At 46.2% G+C, this 21,653-nt stretch overlaps 1 protein-coding gene across 2 annotated transcripts in view; it reads left to right on the forward strand.

Moving 5' to 3' along the window:
- The first annotated feature begins 1,814 nt into the window (after positions 1-1,814).
- Positions 1,815-21,653, forward strand: part of pdpr (pyruvate dehydrogenase phosphatase regulatory subunit) — a 92,201-nt gene continuing 72,362 nt past the window's right edge. For both annotated transcript variants that reach the window (XM_067997716.1, XM_067997715.1), the window contains exons 1-5: positions 1,815-1,921; positions 7,644-7,705; positions 8,093-8,390; positions 14,267-14,400; positions 20,956-21,037. In XM_067997716.1, coding sequence (XP_067853817.1) covers positions 8,128-8,390; positions 14,267-14,400; positions 20,956-21,037 — 479 coding nt within the window. In that variant the 5' untranslated portion in view covers positions 1,815-1,921; positions 7,644-7,705; positions 8,093-8,127. The remainder of the gene's footprint in view (positions 1,922-7,643; positions 7,706-8,092; positions 8,391-14,266; positions 14,401-20,955; positions 21,038-21,653) is intronic.

Raw genomic sequence — 21,653 nt, forward strand, 5'->3', positions numbered from 1 at the left:
CCCTCAGGTAGATCAAATAAAGGAACTTAATGTACTGTTGGTAATTCAGCTGTTGATTGGGAAAAGCCAAAAGTATCAGACTCATTTTTATAAAACGAGGAGAATTTAGCCAGGCAGAAACAATTAGTGAGGATTTTCAAAATGTTGCCACTTTAGCTTATTAGCTACTACAAATTATTTTTATTCTCCTCCCTCTTTCCCTCCTCCCCTCCACCTTTCCCTCCTCCCCACTCAAAACCCCACAACCAATGGCACCCCAAGCGGTTTAAAACCTTCCCACTGACCGACACGACTGGGAATAAAACTCCTCCAAGGAAGATGGTGTCAAATTGCCCAAGGGTACACGGTTAGATCAAATTCAAAAGACTTTTAACACAAGCCAAAAGTCTCAATATACTTTTTGGAGACATGGTATAGCACGGTGTGTGTTTTACAGGATCGATGGTATCCTTTCATCCCTGTCATTAGAACTACACTCACCATGCACATCCGCAATAATCTGTCATAGAATATTATAGCACAGAAGGGGGCCGTTTGGCCCATAGTACCTGTGCCACTTAGTTCCAATTCCCAGCCCCTTTTCCATACTCTTAATTTTTTCTGTCTCAAATATTTATCCACCTCCCTTTTAAAAGTTAAAGTGGATTCTGCTTACACCTCTGTTTTTGGTAAAGAAAAAATTGGAATTTATATAGCCCCTTTCACATCCTCAGGACGTGCCAAAGCACTTAACAGCCAATGAAGTACTTTTGAAGTGTAGTCATTGTTGTAAAGTAGGGAAGCATAGCAACCAATTTGTGCACAGCAAGGCCCCACAAACAGCAATGTGATGAACAATGTGTTAGTGGTGTTGGTTCAGGGATAATTGTTGGCTAGGATACTGGGAGAATTCTCCTGCTCTTCTTTGAATAGTGCCATAGGATTTTTAATGTCCGAGAGGGCAGACCTCTCATCTGAAAGACGGCACCTCCAGCAATGCAGTATTCCCTCCGTACTTCACTGAAAATCCATATCCACGAAGTCTACCGCAGTCCCTTTATCAATACACTCTGTTATTTCCTCAAAGAACTTTACTAAATTTGTCAGACATGATGACTTTTTCAAATCTATTTTTTGTGTTCTTATTTAAGCCAAGTATTAATTTTATCCAAAATTATGGCACTAGAACCTCGCCCACTACTAATGTTAGGTTTGTTGCTCTACAGTTCACTGATTTATCCCTGCCGCCCTTTTGAACAGAGGTGTTACATTGGTAACCCTCCAGTTCTCTGGCACAATTTGCAAGAATGTTTGAAAGATTATGGCCAGAAACTCTGCTATTTCCTCTCTGACTTTCCTCAGCATGCCATCTGGGCCCACTGTCTGTTCCACTTCGAGTTCCACCAATTAATTTCAGTACTACTTCCCTATTTCCAGGTATCTGAGCTCCACTTCTACCACACTCTTTCGTGGAAACCAAGAAAAGCACCCATTAAGTGTTTCCATAACTATCCCCTCCAGAAGATTTCCTTTTGCATTTTTAATCGACAGTTTCCTTTACTGAATCATTCTTTTACTTTTTACGTGTTTTTAAAATCATTTACATCATCCAATTGTTTTTTGCCTCTGATCTTCACAGAAGAAGCCATATTGCAGTCTCTAGGTCCCTGTCTCTCCTCTAACCTCCCACTTGCCCTTCAAATCAACAATTCCTCCACGTGCTCAACCTGCCAATCACTCTCGCCCGGGGCCTGCGGGGAAAGGGGCGGGGTCTGAGGGACCCGCCTCTCTATTGATTGGACGCTGCGCGGCGGAGGCGGTGCCTGTGAAGATGCGTGATGACGTTAGTGCGTCTTGAGGCCGGTGGAAGCCGGCGGAATATGCTCGGGGTAAAAGCGTTGAGGAGCGGGCAGTCGGCGTGCTGCTGAGGTCGGGGACTGAGGTATGGCCTGCTGCAGGCTCTCACATACACACACACACACACACACACCGGCGGTAGCAGGGGCGGCAGCGCGGCCTCAGGAAGCGACCGTTGGTCCGGCCGTCGGTGAGGGAGAGGCGGAAGGAGAAGGAGGGGGTCTGACCAAAGGATTAGGGACAGTGGGGGCGGATGGGATTACAGGTTAGGGGAGCAAGGACAGCGGGCCGGGGAGAGGAAGAGACCAGGGTCAGAGTGAAGGGCAGGGGTCGTAGACCCCGGGTCAGAGTGTGTTAAGGGCTGGGGGGGGGGGGGTCAGACAAGGGTCAGTGTAAGAACATAAGAAACAGGAGCAGGAGTAGGCCATACGGCCCCTCGAGCCTGCTCCGCCATTCAATCAGATCATGGCTGATCTTCGACCTCAACTCCACTTTCCTGCCCGATCCCCATATCACTTGATTTCCCCTCGAGTCCAAAAATCTATCGATCTCAGTCTTGAATGTACTCAACGACTCAGCATCCACAGCCCTCTGGGGTAGAGAATGCCAAAGATTCACAACCCTCTGAGTGAAGAAACTTTTCCCCATCTCAGTCCTAAATAGGTGACCTCGTATCCTGAGACTATGTCCCCTAGTTTTAGATTCTTCAGCCAGGGGAAACAGCTTCTCCGCATACACCCTGTTAAACCCTCTCAGAATCTTATATGTTTCAATGAGATCACCTCTCATTCTGCTAAACTCCCAGAGACTATAGGACCAATCTATTCAATCTCCTCTCATAGGACAACCCTCATCCCAGGAATCAATCTAGTGAACGTTCGTTGTACTGCCTCTAAGGCAAGTATATCCTTCCTTAGGTAAGGAGAGCAAAACTCTACACGGTACTCCAGGTGTGGTCTCACTAAAGCCCTGTACAATTGCAGCAAGACTTCCTTACTCTTGTACTCCAACCCCCTTACAATAAAGGCCAACATATCATTTGCCTTCCTAGTTGCTTGCTCTACCTGCATGTTAACTTTCTGTGTTTTGTGTACAATCCTTCTGAACACCAAAATTTAACAGTTTTTCAGCATTTGAAAAATATACTGTTTTTCTATTCTTCCTACCAAAGTGAATAACTTCTCATTTCCCCACATCATACTCCATCTGCCACCTTCTTGCCCACTCACTTAACCTGTCTGTTTCCCTTTGTAGACTCTTTGCGTCCTTTTCACAGCTTACTTTCCCACCTAACTTTGTATCATCAGCAAACTTGGATACATTACACTTGGTCCCTTCATCCAAGTCATCAATATAGATTGTAAATATTTGAGGCCAAGCACTGATCCTTGCGGCACCCCACAAGTTACAGCCTGCTAACCTGAAAATGACTCGTTTATTCCTACTTTCTGTTTTCTGTCCGTTAACCAATCCTGTATCCATGCTAATATATTAACCACAATCCCATGAGCCCTTATCTTGTGTAACAACCTTTTGTGTGGCCCCTTATCGAATGCCATTTGAAAATCCAAATATACGACATCCACTAGTTCCCCTTTATCTGCCTTGCTAGTTAAATCCTCAAAAAAACTCCTATTAGATTTGTTAAACATGATTCCCCTTTCATAAAACTGTGTTAATCCGCCCAATTATATTATGATGTAGCTATGAAATTGGATAGCTGAAGGGCAAGGGATGCCAGATCAGGGACATAGTGTGTGACGGGCAGGGGGTGCCAGATCAGGGACGTAGTGTGTGACGGGCAGGGGGTGCAAGATCAGGGACGTAGTGTGTGACGGGCAGGGGGTGCAAGATCAGGGACATAGTGTGTGAAGGACAGGGGGTGCAAGATCAGGGACATAGTGTGTGAAGGGCAGGGGGTGCCAGATCAGGGACGTAGTGTGTGACGGGCAGGGGGTGCAAGATCAGGGACATAGTGTGTGAAGGGCAGGGGGTGCAAGATCAGGGACATAGTGTGTGAAGGGCAGGGGGTGCCAGATCAGGGACATAGTGTGTGAAGGTCAGGGGGTGCCAGATCAGGGACGTAGTGTGTGAAGGGCAGGGGGTGCAAGATCAGGGTCAGAGTGTGTGAAGGGCAGGGGGTGCAAGATCAGGGACATAGTGTGTGAAGGGCAGGGGGTGTCTGATCAGGGTCAAAGTGTGTGAAGGGCAGGAGGTGCAAGATCAGGGACGTAGTGTGTGAAGGGCAGGGGGTGCAAGATCAGGGACGTAGTGTGTGAAGGGCAGGGGGTGCAAGATCAGGGTCAGAGTGTGTGAAGGGCAGGGGGTGCAAGATCAGGGACATAGTGTGTGAAGGGCATGGGGTGTCTGATTAGGGTCAAAGTGTGTGAAGGGCAGGGGGTGCAAGATCAGGGACGTAGTGTGTGAAGGGCAGGGGGTGCCAGATCAGGGACGTAGTGTGTGAAGGGCAGGGGGTGCAAGATCAGGGACATTGTGTGTGAAGGTCAGGGGTGCAAGATCAGGGACATTGTGTGTGAAGGTCAGGGGTGCAAGATCAGGGACATAGTGTGTGAAGGGCAGGGGGTGCTAGATCAGGGTCAGAGTGTGTGAAGGGCATGGGGTGCCAGATCAGGGACGTAGTGTGTGAAGGTCAGGGGTGCAAGATCAGGGACGTAGTGTGTGAAGGGCAGGGGGTGCAAGATCAGGGACATTGTGTGTGAAGGTCAGGGGTGCAAGATCAGGGACATTGTGTGTGAAGGGCAGGGGGTGCAAGATCAGGGTCAGAGTGTGTGAAGGGCAGGGGGTGTCTGATCAGGGTCAGAGTGTGTGAAGGGCAGGGAGTGCAAGATCAGGGACATAGTGTGTGAAGGGCAGGGGGTGCAAGATCAGGGTCAGAGTGTGTGAAGGGCAGGGGGTGCAAGATCAGGGTCAGAGTGTGTGAAGGGCAGGGGGTGCTAGATCAGGGTCAGAGTGTGTGAAGGGCAGGGAGTGCAAGATCAGGGACATAGTGTGTGAAGGGCAGGGGGTGCAAGATCAGGGTCAGAGTGTGTGAAGGGCAGGGGGTGCAAGATCAGGGTCAGAGTGTGTGAAGGGCAGGGGGTGCTAGATCAGGGTCAGAGTGTGTGAAGGGCAGGGGGTGCAAGATCAGGGTCAAAGTGTGTGAAGGGCAGGGGGTGCAAGATCAGGGTCAGAGTGTGTGAAGGGCAGGGGGTGCAAGATGAGGGTCAGAGTGTGTGAAGGGCAGGGCGTGCAAGATCAGGGTCAGAGTGTGTGAAGGGCAGGGGGTGCAAGATCAGGGTCGGAGTGTGTGAAGGGCAGGGGGTGCAACATCAGGGACATAGTGTGTAAAGGGCAGGGGGTGCTAGATCAGGGACATAGTGTGTGAAGGGCAGGGGGTGCAAGATCAGGGACATAGTGTGTGAAGGGCAGGGGGTGCAAGATCAGGGTCAGAGTGTGTGAAGGGCAGGGGGTGCAAGATGAGGGTCAGAGTGTGTGAAGGGCAGGGGGTGCTAGATCAGGGTCAGAGTGTGTGAAGGGCAGGGGGTGCAAGATCAGGGTCAGAGTGTGTGAAGGGCAGGGGGTGCAAGATCAGGGACATAGTGTGTGAAGGGCAGGGGGTGCAAGATCAGGGACATCGTGTGTGAAGGGCAGGGGGTGCAAGATCAGGGTCAGAGTGTGTGAAGGGCAGGGGGTGCAAGATCAGGGACATAGTGTGTGAAGGGCAGGGGGTGCAAGATCAGGGACATCGTGTGTGAAGGGCAGGGGGTGCAAGATCAGGGACATAGTGTGTGAAGGGCAGGGGGTGCAAGATCAGGGACATAGTGTGTGAAGGGCAGGGGGTGCAAGATCAGGGACATAGTGTGTGAAGGGCAGGGGGTGCTAGATCAGGGACAGAGTGTGTGAAGGGCAAGGGGTGCTAGATCAGGGACAGAGTGTGTGAAGGGCAGGGGGTGCTAGATCAGGGACAGAGTGTGTGAAGGGCAGGGGGTGCAAGATCAGGGTCAGAGTGTGTGAAGGGCAGGGGGTGCTAGATCAGGGTCAGAGTGTGTGAAGGGCAAGGGGTGCAAGATCAGGGACATTGTGTGTGAAGGGCAGGGGTTGCAAGATCAGGGTCAGAGTGTGTGAAGGGCAGGGGGTGCAAGATCAGGGACATTGTGTGTGAAGGGCAGGGGGTGCTAGATCAGGGACATAGTGTGTGAAGGGCAGGGGGTGCAAGATCAAGGACATTGTGTGTGAAGGGCAGGGGGTGCAAGATCAGGGACATTGTGTGTGAAGGGCAGGGGGTGCTAGATCAGGGTCAGAGTGTGTGAAGGGCAGGGGTTGCTAGATCAGGGACATAGTGTGTGAAGGGCAGGGGGTGCTAGATCAGGGACATAGTGTGTGAAGCGCAGGAGGTGCTAGATCAGGGTCAGAGTGTGTGAAGGGCAGGGGGTGCTAGATCAGGGTCAGAGTGTGTGAAGGGCAGGGGGTGCTAGATCAGGGTCAGAGTGTGTGAAGGGCAGGTGGTGCAAGATCAGGGACATAATGTGTGAAGGGCAGGGGGTGCTAGATCAGGGTCAGAGTGTGTGAAGGGCAGGGGGTGCAAGATCAGGGTCAGAGTGTGTGAAGGGCAGGGGGTGCTAGATCAGGGAAATAGTGTGTGAAGGGCAGGGGGTGCAAGATCAGGGACATAGTGTGTGAAGGGCAGGGGGTGCAAGATCAAGGACATTGTGTGTGAAGGGCAGGGGGTGCAAGATCAGGGACATTGTGTGTGAAGGGCAGGGGGTGCTAGATCAGGGTCAGAGTGTGTGAAGGGCAGGGGTTGCTAGATCAGGGACATAGTGTGTGAAGGGCAGGGGGTGCTAGATCAGGGACATAGTGTGTGAAGGGCAGGGGGTGCTAGATCAGGGTCAGAGTGTGTGAAGGGCAGGGGGTGCTAGATCAGGGTCAGAGTGTGTGAAGGGCAGGGGGTGCTAGATCAGGGTCAGAGTGTGTGAAGGGCAGGTGGTGCAAGATCAGGGACATAGTGTGTGAAGGGCAGGGGGTGCTAGATCAGGGTCAGAGTGTGTGAAGGGCAGGGGGTGCAAGATCAGGGTCAGAGTGTGTGAAGGGCAGGGGGTGCTAGATCAGGGAAATAGTGTGTGAAGGGCAGGGCGTGCAAGATCAGGGACATAGTGTGTGAAGGGCAGGGGGTGCTAGATCAGGGACATAGTGTGTGAAGGGCAGGGGGTGCTCGATCAGGGAAATAGTGTGTGAAGGGCAGGGGGTGCTAGATCAGGGAAATAGTGTGTGAAGGGCAGGGGGTGCAAGATCAGGGACATAGTGTGTGAAGGGCAGGGGGTGCTAGATCAGGGTCAGAGTGTGTGAAGGGCAGGGGGTGCAAGATCAGGGTCAGAGTGTGTGAAGGGCAGGGGGTGCAAGATCAGGGACATAGTGTGTGAAGGGCAGGGGGTGCAAGATCAGGGACATTGTGTGTGAAGGGCAGGGGTGCCAGATCAGGGTCAGAGTGAAGGTTGAGGGGGGTGGTGGTAGTGGCATATCAGGGTCAGAGTGTTTGTAGAGGTGGGGGTGCCTAACCAGGGTCATTGTCCTGGGATCGCCATGGGAGCTCTGAGGCATCTTGTCATGGTGCCAGGAAGACCAGGTTACTGTGTGAAGGGTCTCGTAGTTCATAAGGTGGTTGTGGATTAATGTGCTGGGGGAGACGGATATATGTAGCTGTGAAATTATATAGCTGTAAACTCTGATGTATAAATTGCAGGTTTGTGTATGTCTTGATGCTGTGTAAAATAGATACATGTGGCTTACACATCTGTATCACTTTACAGGATTTTTACAGAAATGGAATTGGAATGTGTCTCATCGACCTGAATTCGCAGTATATTGAAAGGTAAAGGGAGTTTCTTCAGATGATTAGCTCCATCTGCAACAAATCCTTCATGGCCTTGCTCCTCTCCATCTCTGTAACCTCCTCCAGCCCTACAACCACAGAGAACTCTGAGCTCCTCCAGTTCCGGCCTCTTGTGCACCCCCCTTCCTTCGCCCCCACATTGGCAGCCATGCCTCAGCCGTCTAGGCCCTAAGCTCTGGAATTCCCTCCTTAAACCTCTCGGCCTTACTCTTTGATCAAGCTTTTAGTCACCCATGCTAATGTCTCCTTCTTTGTCTGATTACACTCCTGTGAAGTGCCTTGGGATGTTTTATTACGTTAAAGGTGTTGTATAAATGCAAGTTGTTCCTTATTTCCATATGCAGAATTTGTCTTTTATTGTTTCAGGTGTTATTGTTCAGCTGTCTATCTCTTGGTGAACAATGAGGAGCTGCTCGGCGTCTGGACGGAGCTGTCTTCGGGCTGAGATGTTACCTCGGCTGCTGTCTGATGTTGTCCGCCCCATGCAGCGCCATTTGTCCAGCAGCTGTCAAAGAGGAAGCTCGACAGCACCTGAGTCAAATGTGAGGCCGCTGCCTAGTCAGGCCCAAGTTGTGATCTGTGGCGGAGGGATTGTAGGGTCGTCAGTGGCATATCACCTATCCAAACTGGGCTGGAATGATGTTGTGTTACTGGAGCAAGGACGGTAAGCAATGAGAGAGAGTGCAGCTATCCAAAATATTCAGAGAAAATATTTTTTTTGCCTAGTCAAAAGCAGATCCAGTACAGCCATTTGATACCTTATACCAGATGAAGCATATTACTGTGATAAATTGTGACACATTTAAGGGGAGGAAAGGATAAATCAGGCAATGTGACTTGCCATCTGATATTTCAGTATAATTGCACCACTGTTTCTAATGATCAGGGTCAGTTTTATCATCACCTCAGGCTGCTCCCATTAATTATGCCATGTTACATAGAAGGAAAAGTGCACTTTTTAAGGAGTTCTTAATGTGAGCAGACTGTCTGCCCTCAGCTGTTTGCATCACAGTGACACCAGTCCAGGAATAGCCTCAACAGTAGGTGCTCGAGTAACTTGGTGCTCAAGGGTCACAGTGGACAGGTACTCCTGAGTCAGGCTCTGCTGGGTTGTAGAAGGTGTTCCCCATCTGTTCCACAGGACACACATTCATTGTTTTTTGCTTCAAAGGTATTTCACATGGTATGGCCAGCGAATTTCAAAATCCCTGGATCCAGAAAACGAGTCCTGTTTGTTTAGAGCACACCCAACATAGCACTATGGACAAGAGTAGAAGCTTGCCTCCCTGGTTTATAAATAAACCACATATTGTGGTATTGTGGCATACTGACCCAGAAGATTTCAGGGGCGATCCCGGATTTGTAGTGAGGTAGCTTTTTTTTTATTTGTTCATGGGATGTGGGCGTCGCTGGCAGCGCCAGCATTTATTGCTCATTCCTAATTGTCCTTGAGAAGGTGGGGGTGAGTCGCCTTCTTGAACAACTGAGTGGCTTGCTAGGCCATTTCAGAGGGCGATTAAGAATCACCCACATTGCTGTGGGTCTGGAGTCACATATAGGCCAGACCGGGTAAGTGAACCAGATGGGTTTTTACGACAATCCGGTAGTTTCATGGTCACCATTACTGATACTAGTTTTTTTTAAATCCCAGATTTTTATTTAATTAATTGAATTTAAATTCCCCAGCTGCCATGGCGGGATTTGAACTCATGACTCCGGAATATTAGTCTGGGCCTCTGTATTACTAGTCCAGTAATGTTACCACTATGCTACCGTACCCGATAATCTCAGCTGGACACTACAATCAGCCTCAGCGCCCCTCTGCCAGGGAGGGGAAATATTAGCCAGGTCACCTACTCCTAATATCCAGTGACCCTCAGCAGAAAGTGTGTGTGGGGGTGTGTATATTAGGTGATGCCTCCTGTGGTCAAATGACCCACATTTTCCCCTTCCAGACTCGCACACGAGCAGTGACTACTTGTATGAAGAGCCAGAGGTCTGTAAGTGCTTGTGGTAGCTGTACTCTTGGAGAGGAGGGAACAAAATTGAAAGTAGAACGGACATTAAGAGAAAACTCTGTACATCATATGTTCAATTAACAGTGGTAGAATCTTTATATCGTTTTGTAGTCATTCCAATTCAATTGCCACAGTACAAATGGAATAAAAATAAGTCTATGATTGTAAATGTAAACCTGGGATTCTGTCTGACTCTGGAACTGGAGCATGGGGAAGTTGTTACTGCTGCTATCTAAGTGGATTTTTCTTTCTAATCTCTTCCCCTTACGTATGTTGTGGTATGGGTCCACAGCCGCTAACACCTTGCCTCATTGAGTGATCTCCCATGTGTGAGGGTAGATGTTGAGTACTGGCAGGATACACAACCCAGGGAAGGAGGAGCATTTCATCACATCCGAGCCTCATCTGTCCTTATCCAACAGGTGCTGTTTTTTCACAGCGAGGAATGGGAACCTAGGCTAACTTTCTCCCCTCTCTTTTCCCTGTCTTCCCTTAGTCCAGTGGTACTGAGGCCAATGAGGCAGGGTTAATTAGTAATCTTATAGTTAAGGATCCTTTGGGGCAGAGTGATCATAATATGATAGAATTTCATATTGAGTTTGAGAATGATGTAGTTAAGTCCGAAACTAGCGTCTTAAATTTAAACAAAGCCAATTACGTAAGTATGAGGGACGAGTTGGCTAAGGTAGGTTGGGAAATTAGATTAAAAGCTATGACTGTAGATAAGCAATGGCGAACATTTAAAGAAATAATTCATAATTCTCAACGATTATACATTCCCTTGAGGAATAAAAATTCCATGGGAAAAGTGATCCATCTGTGGCTAACTAGAGAAGTTAAGGTTAGTATTACATTAAAAGAACAGGCTTATAATGTTGCCAAAAAGAGTAGTAAACCTGAGGATTGGGAGGGTGGTAGAAATCAGCAAAGGAAGACCAAGAAATTGATAAAGAGGGAGAAAACTGAATGAGAGTAAACTAGCAAGAAATATAAAAACAGATTGTAAGAGCTTCTACGTATGTAAAAAGGAAGAGATTAGTGAAAGTAAACGTGGGTCATTTAGAGGCAGAGACAGGAGACATTATAATGGGCAATAAAGAAATGGCAGAGACGTTAAACAAATATTTTGTATTTGTCTTCACAGTAGAAGACACAAAAAACACATCGGAAGTAGTGGGGCACCAAGGGTCTAATGAGAGTGAAGAACTTAAAGTAATTAAGATTAGTAAAGAAAAAGTACTGGAGAAATTAATGGGACTAAAAGCTGACAAATCCCCTGGACCTGATGGCCTATGTGCTAGGGTTTTAAAAGATAATAGGTGCATTAGTTTTGATCTTCTAGAATTCCCTAGATTGTAGAATGGCCCCTGTGGATTGGAAGGTAGCAAATGTAACCCCGATATTCAAGGAAGGAGGGAGAGAGAAAACAGGGAACTACAGGTCAGATAGCCTGACATCAGTAGTCGGGAAAATGCTAAAATCTATTGTTAAGGGCGTAGTAACAGGGCACTTAGAAAATCATAATATGATTAGACAGAGTCAACGCGGTTTTATGAAAGGGAAATCGTGTTTGACAAATCTAATACAGTTTTTTGAGGATGTAACTAGCATGGTAGATAAAGGGGAACCAGTGGATGTAGTATATCTGGATTTTCAAAAGGCATTAGATAAGGTGCCATACAAGAGGTTGTTACACAAGATTAGGGCTCATGGGGTTGGGGGTAATATGTTAGCATGCATTGAGGATTGGTTCATGGACAGAAAACAGAGTGAGAAAGTAAGCTATGAGGAGGACACAGAGGCTGCAAAGGGATATAGACAGGCGAAGTGAGTGGGCGAGAAGATGGCAGATGGAGTATAATGTGGGGAAATGTGAAATTATCCACTTTGGTAGGAAGAATAGAAAAGCAGAATATTTTTTAAAAGATGAGAGACTAAAAAATGTTGGTAATCAGAAGAATTTGGGTGTCCTTGTACACGAATCACAGAAAGTTAACATGCAGGTACAGCAAGCAATTCGGAAGGTAAATGGTATGTTAGCCTTTGTTGCAAACGGGTTGGATTATAAGAGTAAGGAGGTCTTGCTGCAATTATCTAGGGCTCTGGTGAGACCACACCTGGAGTACTGTATACAGTTTTGGTCTCCTTACCTAAGGAAGGATATACTTGCCTTAGAGGCGGTGCAGTGAAGGTTCACTAGATTGATTCCTAGCCTGAGAGGCTGTTTCCCCTGGCTGGAGAATCTAGAACTACGGGTCATAGTCTCAAGATAAGGAGTTCGGCCATTTAGGACCGAGATGAGGACAAATGTCTTCACTCGGAGGGTTGTGAATCTTTGGAATTCTTTACCCCAGATGGCTGTGGATGCTCCGTTGTTGAGTATATTTAAGACTGAGAGCAACAGATTTTTGCACACTAAGGGAATCAAAGGATATGGGGATAGGGCTGGAAAGTGGAGTTGAGGTAGAAGATCAGCCATGATCTTGTTGAATGGCGGAGTAGGCTCGAGGGGCCATATGGCCTACTCTTGGTCCTATTTCTTATGTTCTAGTGCTAGCAGCACTGTCCTCATAAAATCATAGAAAATGAAGGGCACAGAAGGAGGCCATTTGGCCCATCATGCCGCCGGGCGAAAATGAGCCAACCAGCCTAATCCCACTTTCCAGCACTTCGTCCATAGCCTTGTAGGTTATGGCACTTCAAGTGCATATCCAAGTACTTTTTAAATATGATGAGGGTTTCTGTCTCTACCACCCTTTCAGGCAGCGAATTCCAGACCACCATCACCCTCTGGGTGAAAAATGTTGCCCGCAGCTCCCCTCTAATCCTTCTACCAATGACTTTAAACCTATGACCCCTGGTTATTGACCTCTTTGCTAAGGGGAATAGGTCCTTCCTATCCACTCTAGGCCCTTCATAATTTTGTACATCTCAATTAAATCAGCCCTCAGCCTCCTCTGTTCCAAAGAAAACAACCCCAGCCTATCCGATCTTTGCTCATAGCTTAAATTCTCCAGTCCTGGCAACACCCTCGTCCTCTGTGCCATCTCTAGTGCAATCACATCCTTCCTGTAATGTGGTGACCAGAACTGTTCACAGTACTCAAGCTATGGCCTAACTATTGTTTTATACAGTTCTAGCATAACCTCCCTGCTCTTATAGTATATGCTTCAGCTAATAAAGGAAAGTATCCCGTGTGCCTTCTTAACCATCATCTCTCCCTGACCTGCTACCTTCAGGGATCTGTGGACATGCACTCCAAGGTCCCTCTGTTCCTCTACACCTCTCAGTATCCTCCTATTTATTGTGTATTCCCTTGCCTTGTTTGCCCTCCCCAAATACATTACCTCACACTTCTCCGGATTGAATTCCATTTGCCACTTTTCTGCCCACCTGACCAGTCCATTGATATCTTCCTGCAGCCGACAGCTTTCCTCCTCACTATCAGCCACATGGCCAATTTTTGTATCATCTGCAAACTTCTTAATCGTGTCCCCTACATTTAAGTCCAGATCATTAATATATACCACAAAAAGCAAGGGACCTAGTACTGAGCCCTGTGGAACCCCACTGGAAACAGCTTTCTATTCACAAAAACAACCGTCGACCATCACCCTTTGCTTCCTGCCACTGGATCCAACTTGCCACTTTCCCTTGGATCCCATGGGCTTGTACTTTTTTGACCAGTCTGCCATATGGGACCTTGTCAAAAGCTTTGCTAAAATCCATGTGGACTACATCAAATGCATTACCCTCATCGACCCTCCTTGTTACCTCCTCAAAAAATTCAATCAAATTAGTCAGACACTTAGATTATCTAGTCGGGTGTCAACTCTGGGGCCTTCATGGTTTGTAGGGTTCAGTCACACCACATGGTGCATTTACCAATTGAGCTAACAAGGAAGCCTTGTTCGCAATCAATTACAGTACATTGTTGTACACTGCTTCCTGATTGTGTTTTGGTGGGGTCCATTGGGTGTGAGAGAGTCTGTGTCCCCACAGTTGTTCAGTGCTGTAGCAGTAGCACTGATTAATGAGCCTTAATGGATGTGGACTGTTAGCACCAACTCTCATTCAGTCAGTGTTCGGCACTGTGTAAAGTAAACAATATGCTCAGACCAGATTAATTTCACACAATGCAGGTTAGAGCTGCGGACTCTGATACCTGTGGACAGCTGAAAGTGAAGTTTGGAAATTGGGATTTGGCCCCAGGTTCACAGTCAGTGCTGCTGTACTTTATGTACTCTTTGCTGCTTGCTGTTTTTGTGTGTAAAAGAATATTATTAGTTGCTGTTTTATTTTCATTTTTTGAGCTGAGCAAGTGAGATCTATTTAGTCAACAAAGTTTATCCACCGGCAAGTCTAATTTCCTTCTTAACTTCATTCTGTTGGATGTTGGTGCTTGGCATGTACCTTGGTGTGTGTGGAAGGAGGGGGGACTGGATATGTGAAAGATGGTCCAATCCCAACCTGTGTGCTTCTGGTATCTCACTGCTTCCCTTGGTTCTGTTGGTGTTGGCAGGTTGGCCGCAGGAACCACGCGCCTCTGTGGCGGCATTGTAAGCACAGTCAAGCACATCAGCATAGAAACCAGGATGGCAGACTATTCAAACAAACTTTATCAGCAACTGGCACAAGAAACTGGCATCCAGACAGGTAAAGGCTTCCTTTTGACATTGCTTGGTGTTTTTCGTAGGTTGGGTCAGTTGGCTGCCATATCTTCCTTCGCCTGGGGAGGAGTGCTTCGTCACATCCTAATGGACGAACAGTAAATGTTCACGGACTGAAGCACGTCACTTTTTGTAACTGGAATACGTAATTTATATTTTTGGATTTTCATGTATCATAATATGATGATACATTAGATACAGCATTGGAGGAGGCCATATGTGCCTGTGCCGGCTCTTTGAAAGAGCTATCCAATTAGTCCCATTCTCCTGCTCTTTCTCCGTGGCCCTGTAAATTTTTTACCTTCAAATATTTATCCAATTCCCTTTTGAAAGTTATTATTGAATCTGCTACCACCACCCTTTCAGACAGTGCATTCCAGATCATTACAACACACTGCGTTAAAAAAAATGTTTCCTCATGTCACCTCTGGCTCTTTTGCCGATCACCTTAAGTCTGTGTCCTCTGGTTACTGACCCTTCTGCCACTGGAAACAGTTTCTCCTTATTTACTCTATCAAAACCGTTCATGATTTTGAACACCTCTATCAAATCTCCCCTTAACCTTCTCTGTTCTAAGGAGAACATAGAATCATAGAAAGGTTACAGCACGGAAGGAGGCCATTCGGCCCATCAAGTCTGCGCCGGCTCTATGCACGAATAATCCAGCTAGTCCCACACCCCTGCCCTATCCCCGTAGCCCTGCACATATTTTCGTTTCAAGTACTTATCTAGTTCCCCTTTGAAGGCCATGATTGAATGTGCCTCCACCACTCCCTTGGGCAGTGCGTTCCAGATTCCAACCACTCGTTATGTTTAAAAAAAAAGTTTTTCCTCATGTCACCTTTGGTTCTTTTGCCAATCACTTTAAATCTATACCCTCTGGTTCTTGACCCTTCTGCCAATGGGAACAGTTTCTCTCTATCTACTCTGTCTAGACCCTTCATGATTTTGAATACTTCTATCAAATCTCTTCGCAACCATCTGTGTTCCAGAGAGAACAATCCCAGCTTCTCCAGTCTATCCACGGAATTTAAGTCCCTCATCCCTGGAATCATTCTAGTAAATCTCCTCTGCACCCTCTTTAAGGCCTTCACATCCTTCCTAAAGTGCGGTGCCCAGAACTGGACACAATACTCCAGTTGTGGTCGAACCAGTGTTTTATAAAGGTTCATCATGACTTCCTTGCTTTTGTACTCTAAGCCTCTATTCATAAAGCCCAGGACCCCCTATGTTTTTATAACTGCTTTCTCAACCTGCCCTGCCACTTTCAACAATTTGTGCACCTATAGCCCCAGATCCCTCTGTTCCTCTACCCCTTTAAGAATTGTGCCCTCTAGTTTATATTGCCTCTCCTCATTTTTCCTACCGAAATATCACAATGGCTCAACTACTGATGAGCTTGAAGAGCACCACTCCTCAATATTTCTTGAGCGACAGCTCCTTCCTGGGCTGTCCATTATGAATTTGCTCCCAAGTCCCAAGTCATTAATGTATATCAAGAAAAGCAGTGGTCCCAACACCGACCCCTGGGCAACACCACTGTACACCTCCCTCCAATCCGAAAAACAACCGTTCACCACTACACTATGTTTCCTGTCATTTAGCCAATTCTGTATCCATGTTGTTACTGCCCCCTTTATTCCTTGGGCCGCAATCTTAATAGCAATCGTACCATGTGGCACTTTGTCAAACGCTTTTTGAAAATCCATATACACCACATCAACTGCATTGCCCTCATCTACCCACTTTGTTACTTCATCTAAAAACACTATGAAGTTGGTTAAACATGATTTGCCTTTAACAAATCCGTACTGGCTTTCCCTAATCAATCCACGCTCGTCCAAGTGACTTAATTCTGTCCTGGATTATCATTTCCAAAAGATTCCCCACCACCGAGGTTAAACTGACTGGCCTATAGTTGCTGGATTTATCTTTACACCCTTTTTTGAACAAGGGTGTAACATTTGCAATTCTCCAGTCCTCTGGCATCACCCCCGTATCTAAGGATGTCTGGAAGATTATGGCCAGTACCTCTGCAATTTCCACCCTTACTTCCCTCAGCATCCTTGGGTGCATCTCATCCGGACCAGGTGACTTATCTATTTTAATTACAGCCAACCTTTCTAGTACCTCTTCTTTCTCAATTTTTAGCCCATCCAGTATCTTAACTATATCTTCCTTTACCGAGACCCTGGTAGCATCTTCTTCCTTGGTAAAGACCGATGCAAAGTACTCATTTAGTGCCTCAGCCATGCCCACTGCCTCCATGAGTAGATCTCCTTTAAGGTCCCTAATCGGTCCCACCCCTCCTCTTATTACCCGTTTACTGCTAACATGTCTGTAGAAGACTTTTGGATTCCCTTGTATGTTGTCCGCTAGCCTATTCTCATACTCTCTCTTTGCCCCTCTTATTTCCTTTTTCACTTCCCCTCGGAACTTTCTATATTCTGCCTGGTTCTCACTTGTGTTATCAACCTGACACCTGTCATACGCCCCTTTTTTCTGTTTCATCTTACTCTATCTCCTTTGTCATCCAGGGAGCTCTGGCTTTAGTTGCCCTACCTTTCTCCCTCGTTGGAATGTACCTTGTCTGTCCCTGAAACATCTCCTCTTTAAAGCCACCCACTCTTCAATTATAGTTTTGCCTGCCAATCTTTAATTCCAATTTACCCGGGCCAGATCTGTTCTCATCCCATTGAAATTGGCCCTACTCCAATTGAGTATTTTTACTTTAGAGTGGTCCATGTCCATTTCCATAGCTAGTCTAAACCTTATGATACTATGATTGCTGCTCCCTAGATGCTCCCCCATTGACACTTGCTCCACTTGGCCCGTCTCATTCCCTAGAACCAAGTCATTCCTCGTTGAGCTGGAAACGTACTGGTCGAGAAAGTTACCCTGAACACATTTCAAAAATTCCTCCCCTTCTTTGCCCCTTATTGTTATCCCAGTCTATATTAGTATAATTGAACGGCCCCAGCTTCTCCAATTTCTCCACATAACTGAAGTCCCCCACCCCTAGTAAATCTCTTCTGCATCCTCTCTCAGGCCTTGACATCCTTCCTAAAATGTGGTGCTCAAAATTGAACACAATACTCCAACTGAGGCCTAACCAGTGTGCTTTAAAGGTTTAGCATAACTACCTTGCTTTTGTACTCTGTACCCCCATTAATAAAGCCCAGGATCCCTTATGCTTTTTTAACAGCCTTCTCAACTTGTCCTCATAGAACCATAGACATTTGTGGCACAGAAGGAGGCCATTCAGCCCATCATGTTTGTACCGGCTAAAAAAGAGCTGTCCAGCCTAATCCCACTTTCCAGCACTTGGTCTGTAGCCTTATAGGTTATGGCACTTCAAGTGCATAGCCAAGTACTTTTTAAATGCGATGAGGGTTTCTGCCTCTACCACCCTTTCATGCAGTGAGTTCCAGACCCCTACCAACCTCTGGGTGAAAACATTTCTCCTCAGCTCCCCTCTAATCCTTCTACCAATTACTTTAAATCTATGCCCCCTGGCTATTGACCTCTCTGCTAAGGGACATAGGTCCTTCCTATCCACTCTGTCTAGGCCCCTCAGAATTTTATTCACCTCAATTAAATCTCCCCTCAGCCTCCTCTGTTCCAAAGAAAACAACCCCAGCCTATCCAGTCTTTCCTCGTAGCTTAAAATTCTCCAGTCCTGGCAACATCCTCATCAGTTTCCTCTGTACGCTCTCTAGTGCAATCACATCTTTCCTGTAATGTGGTGATCAGAACTGTCACTGTAGTCAAGCTGTGGCCTAACTAGTGTTTTATACGGTTCTAGCATAACCTCCCTGCTCTTATACTCTATGCCTCGACTGATAAAGGAAAGTATCCCATATGCCTTCTTAACCGCCTTATCTACCTGTCCAGATACCTTCAGGGATCTGTGGACATGCACCCCAAGGTCCCTCTGTTCCTCTACACCTCTTAGTATCCTCCCATTTATTGTGTATTCCCTTGCCTTGTTTGCCCTCCCCAAAAGCATTACCTCACACTTCTCTGGATTGAATTCCATTTGCCACTTTTCTGTCCACCTGACCAGTTCATTGATATCTTCTGGCAGTCTACAGCTTTTCTCCTCACTATCAACCACACGGCCAATTTTTGTATCATCTGCAAACTTCTTAATCACGCCCCCTGCATTTAAGTTTAAATCATTAATATATATCACAAAAAGCAAGGGACCCCAGTGGAAACAGCCTTCCAGTCACAAATACACCCGTCGACCATTACCCTTTGCTTCGTACCACTGAGCCAATTTTGGATCCAACTCGCCACTTTCCCTTGGATTTCATGGGTTTTTACTTTTCTGACCAGTTTACCATGTGGGACCTTGTCAAAAGCCTTGCTAAGTCTTGCCACCTTCAAAGATTTGCATATGTGCACCCCCCCCACAAAGGAATCTCTATTCCTGCACCCCATTTAAAATTGTACCATTTAGTTCATATTGCCTCTCCTCATTCTTCCTACCAAAATGGATCACTTCACATTTCTATGCGTTAAATTTCATCTGCCATGTGTCTGTCCATTTTACCAGTCTGTCTGTCCTCCTGAAGTCTGTTGCTATCCTGAACACCGTTTACTACATTTCTGAGTTTTGTCTCATTTACAAACTTTCAAATTATACCCAAATAAGTACATAGTTAGTGTATAGTGGGGATCTGGAGCTTAACAGACTGACAGTTTTCGGTGGGGAGGGGGGTTTAACAGGTAGTTGGGGGATGGGTAAATGTTTGTGCATTGTAAAGGATAGAGATTTTCAGTTTTTCTGTTCATTTGTGTACACGGGGAGTGGTTACAGTGTTTTTGTTTACCCTGTTCATGTGTGTACATGGGGAGTGGTTACAGTGTTTCTGTTTACTTGTGTACATGGGGAGTGGTTACAGTGTTTCTGTTTACTTTTTTTATTCGTTCATGGGATGTGGGCGTCGCTGGCGAGGCCGACATTTATTGCCCATCCCTAATTGTCCTTGAGAAGGTGGTGGTGAGCCGCCTTCTTGAACCGCTGCAGTCCGTGTAGTGACGGTTCTCCCACAGTGCTGTTAGGACATGGGGAGTGGTTACAGTGTTTCTGTTTACCCTGTTCACTTGTGTACATGGGGAGTGATTACAGTGTTTCCATTTACACTTGTTTACTTCTGCACACGGGGAGTAGTTACAGTGCTCATTTATGCTGTGTTCACTTGTGTACTTGGGGAGTGGTTACAGTGTTTCTGTTCACTTGTGTATATGGGGATTGGTTACATTGTTTCTGTTTATCCTGTTCAGTTGCGAACATGGAGAGTGGTTACAGTGTTTCTATCTATGCTGTGTTCACTTGTGTACATAGGAAGTGGTTACAATGTTTGTTTACACTGTTTACTTGTGTACATGGGGAATGGTTAAAATGTTTCTGTTCACCCTGTTCACTTGTGTACATGGGAAGTGGTTAGTGTTTGTTTACACTGTTTACTTGTGTAGATGGGGAGTGGGTACAGTGTTTCTGTTTACCCTCTTCACTTGTGCACATAGGGAGTGGTTACAGTGTTCGTTTACATTGTTTACTCGTGTACATGTAGAATGGTTACATTGTTTCTGTTTATATTGTTTACTTGTGTACATGGGGAGTGGGTACAACATTCGTTTACACTGTATTCTCTTGTGTACATGGGGAGTAGTTACAGTAGTTGTTAATGCTGTGTTCACTTGTGTACACGGGGAGTGGTTATAGTGTTTCTGTTCACTTGTGTATGTGGGGAGTGGTAACAGTGTTTCTGTTCACTTGTGTATATGGGGAGTGGTTACAGTGTTTCAGTTTACACTATTTACTTGCGTACATGGGAAGTGGTTAGTGTTTGTTTATACTGTTTACTTATGTACATGGGGAGTGGGTACAGTGTTTGTTTATGCTGTGTTCACTTATGTACATGGGGAGTGGGTACAGTGTTCCTTTACGCTGTGTTCACTTGTGTACATGAGTGGTTACAGTGTTTCTGTTTATTCAGTTCTGTACATGGGGAGTGGTTACAGTGATCGTTTATGCTGTGTTCACTTGTGTACATGGGGAGTGGTTATAGTGTTTTTGTTCACGTGTACATGTACATGTTGCTTTGTTTCTGTTTACACTGTTTTCTGGTGTACATGGGGAGTGGTTATTGTTCGTTTTCACTGTTCAGATGTGAACATGGGGAATGGTTACAGTGTTTCTGTTCACTTGTGTATGTGGGGAGTGGTTACAGTGTTGCTGTTCACAATGTTTACTTGTGTACAGGGGAGTAGTTAGTGTTTCAGTTTACGCTGTTGTGTACATGAGTGGTTACAGTGTTCATTTCGCTGTGTTCACTTGCGTACGTGGGGAGTGGGTACAGAGTTCGTTTACACTGCGTTCACTTGTGTACATGGGGAGTGGTTACAGCGATCGATTACACTGGTTTACTTCTGTACATGGGGAATGGTTACAACATTTGAACATTGTGCATAATAAAAGTGTATCAGCACAGAACCACAGCTTCAACTTGTCTCCTCTTGCCTTTACCAGGTTATATCCAGACTGGTTCAATCTCACTGGCTCATACCCAGGACAGGCTGATCTCCCTGCGCCGCCTTGTCTCACGATTACAGTAAGTAAAAGAAGTGTCCGACCCCTCCGTTCTTAGTGTCCTCTTTGACTGTCTACAAAGACAGTGCCTGATGGTTGAAACTTGTGTAAAGTGTCCTACAGAGTGCCTGTGTGGGACTGTTAGTGGAGCTTCCTATGGCTACTGATTAAACGGTGGACACATTGTGGTGAGGTGTTAATGCAGTCTGAATTTCAGAATAGGGTCACAAGAATCTAGGAATGGATTGAACGAATGACAATGCTGGCTTACGTTGGTACAGGCAAATGTGACTCTCTGGTACAAATCTGGTGATGATCAGATATTCCGAGTGTTAAAAGCTATCAGTTTTTAGTGTGCTGATGTGTTCACCAGTTAATTCATCAGACCCTTTGCTCAGTGCTGGCTATACAACACAGATCAGAGATAATGTGGGAAAATGTATGTATATATTACCATTGAATGTGGGTTTTAAATTGCACGTATTACTGTCACTAAGTACTCCCCTATATTAATAGGGCTTTAATTGATCATGAATGTGCGACTTGTACATCAAAATCTGTGGTAAGTATAGGTACAATTTCTGAAAAACTCAGTGTGTTACAGTGACGCTGTATATTAGGAGCACCTCCAGTGTGCA

Source organism: Heptranchias perlo, chromosome 16 (assembly GCF_035084215.1).
Source record: "Heptranchias perlo isolate sHepPer1 chromosome 16, sHepPer1.hap1, whole genome shotgun sequence".
Taxonomy (NCBI): Eukaryota; Metazoa; Chordata; class Chondrichthyes; order Hexanchiformes; family Hexanchidae; genus Heptranchias; species Heptranchias perlo.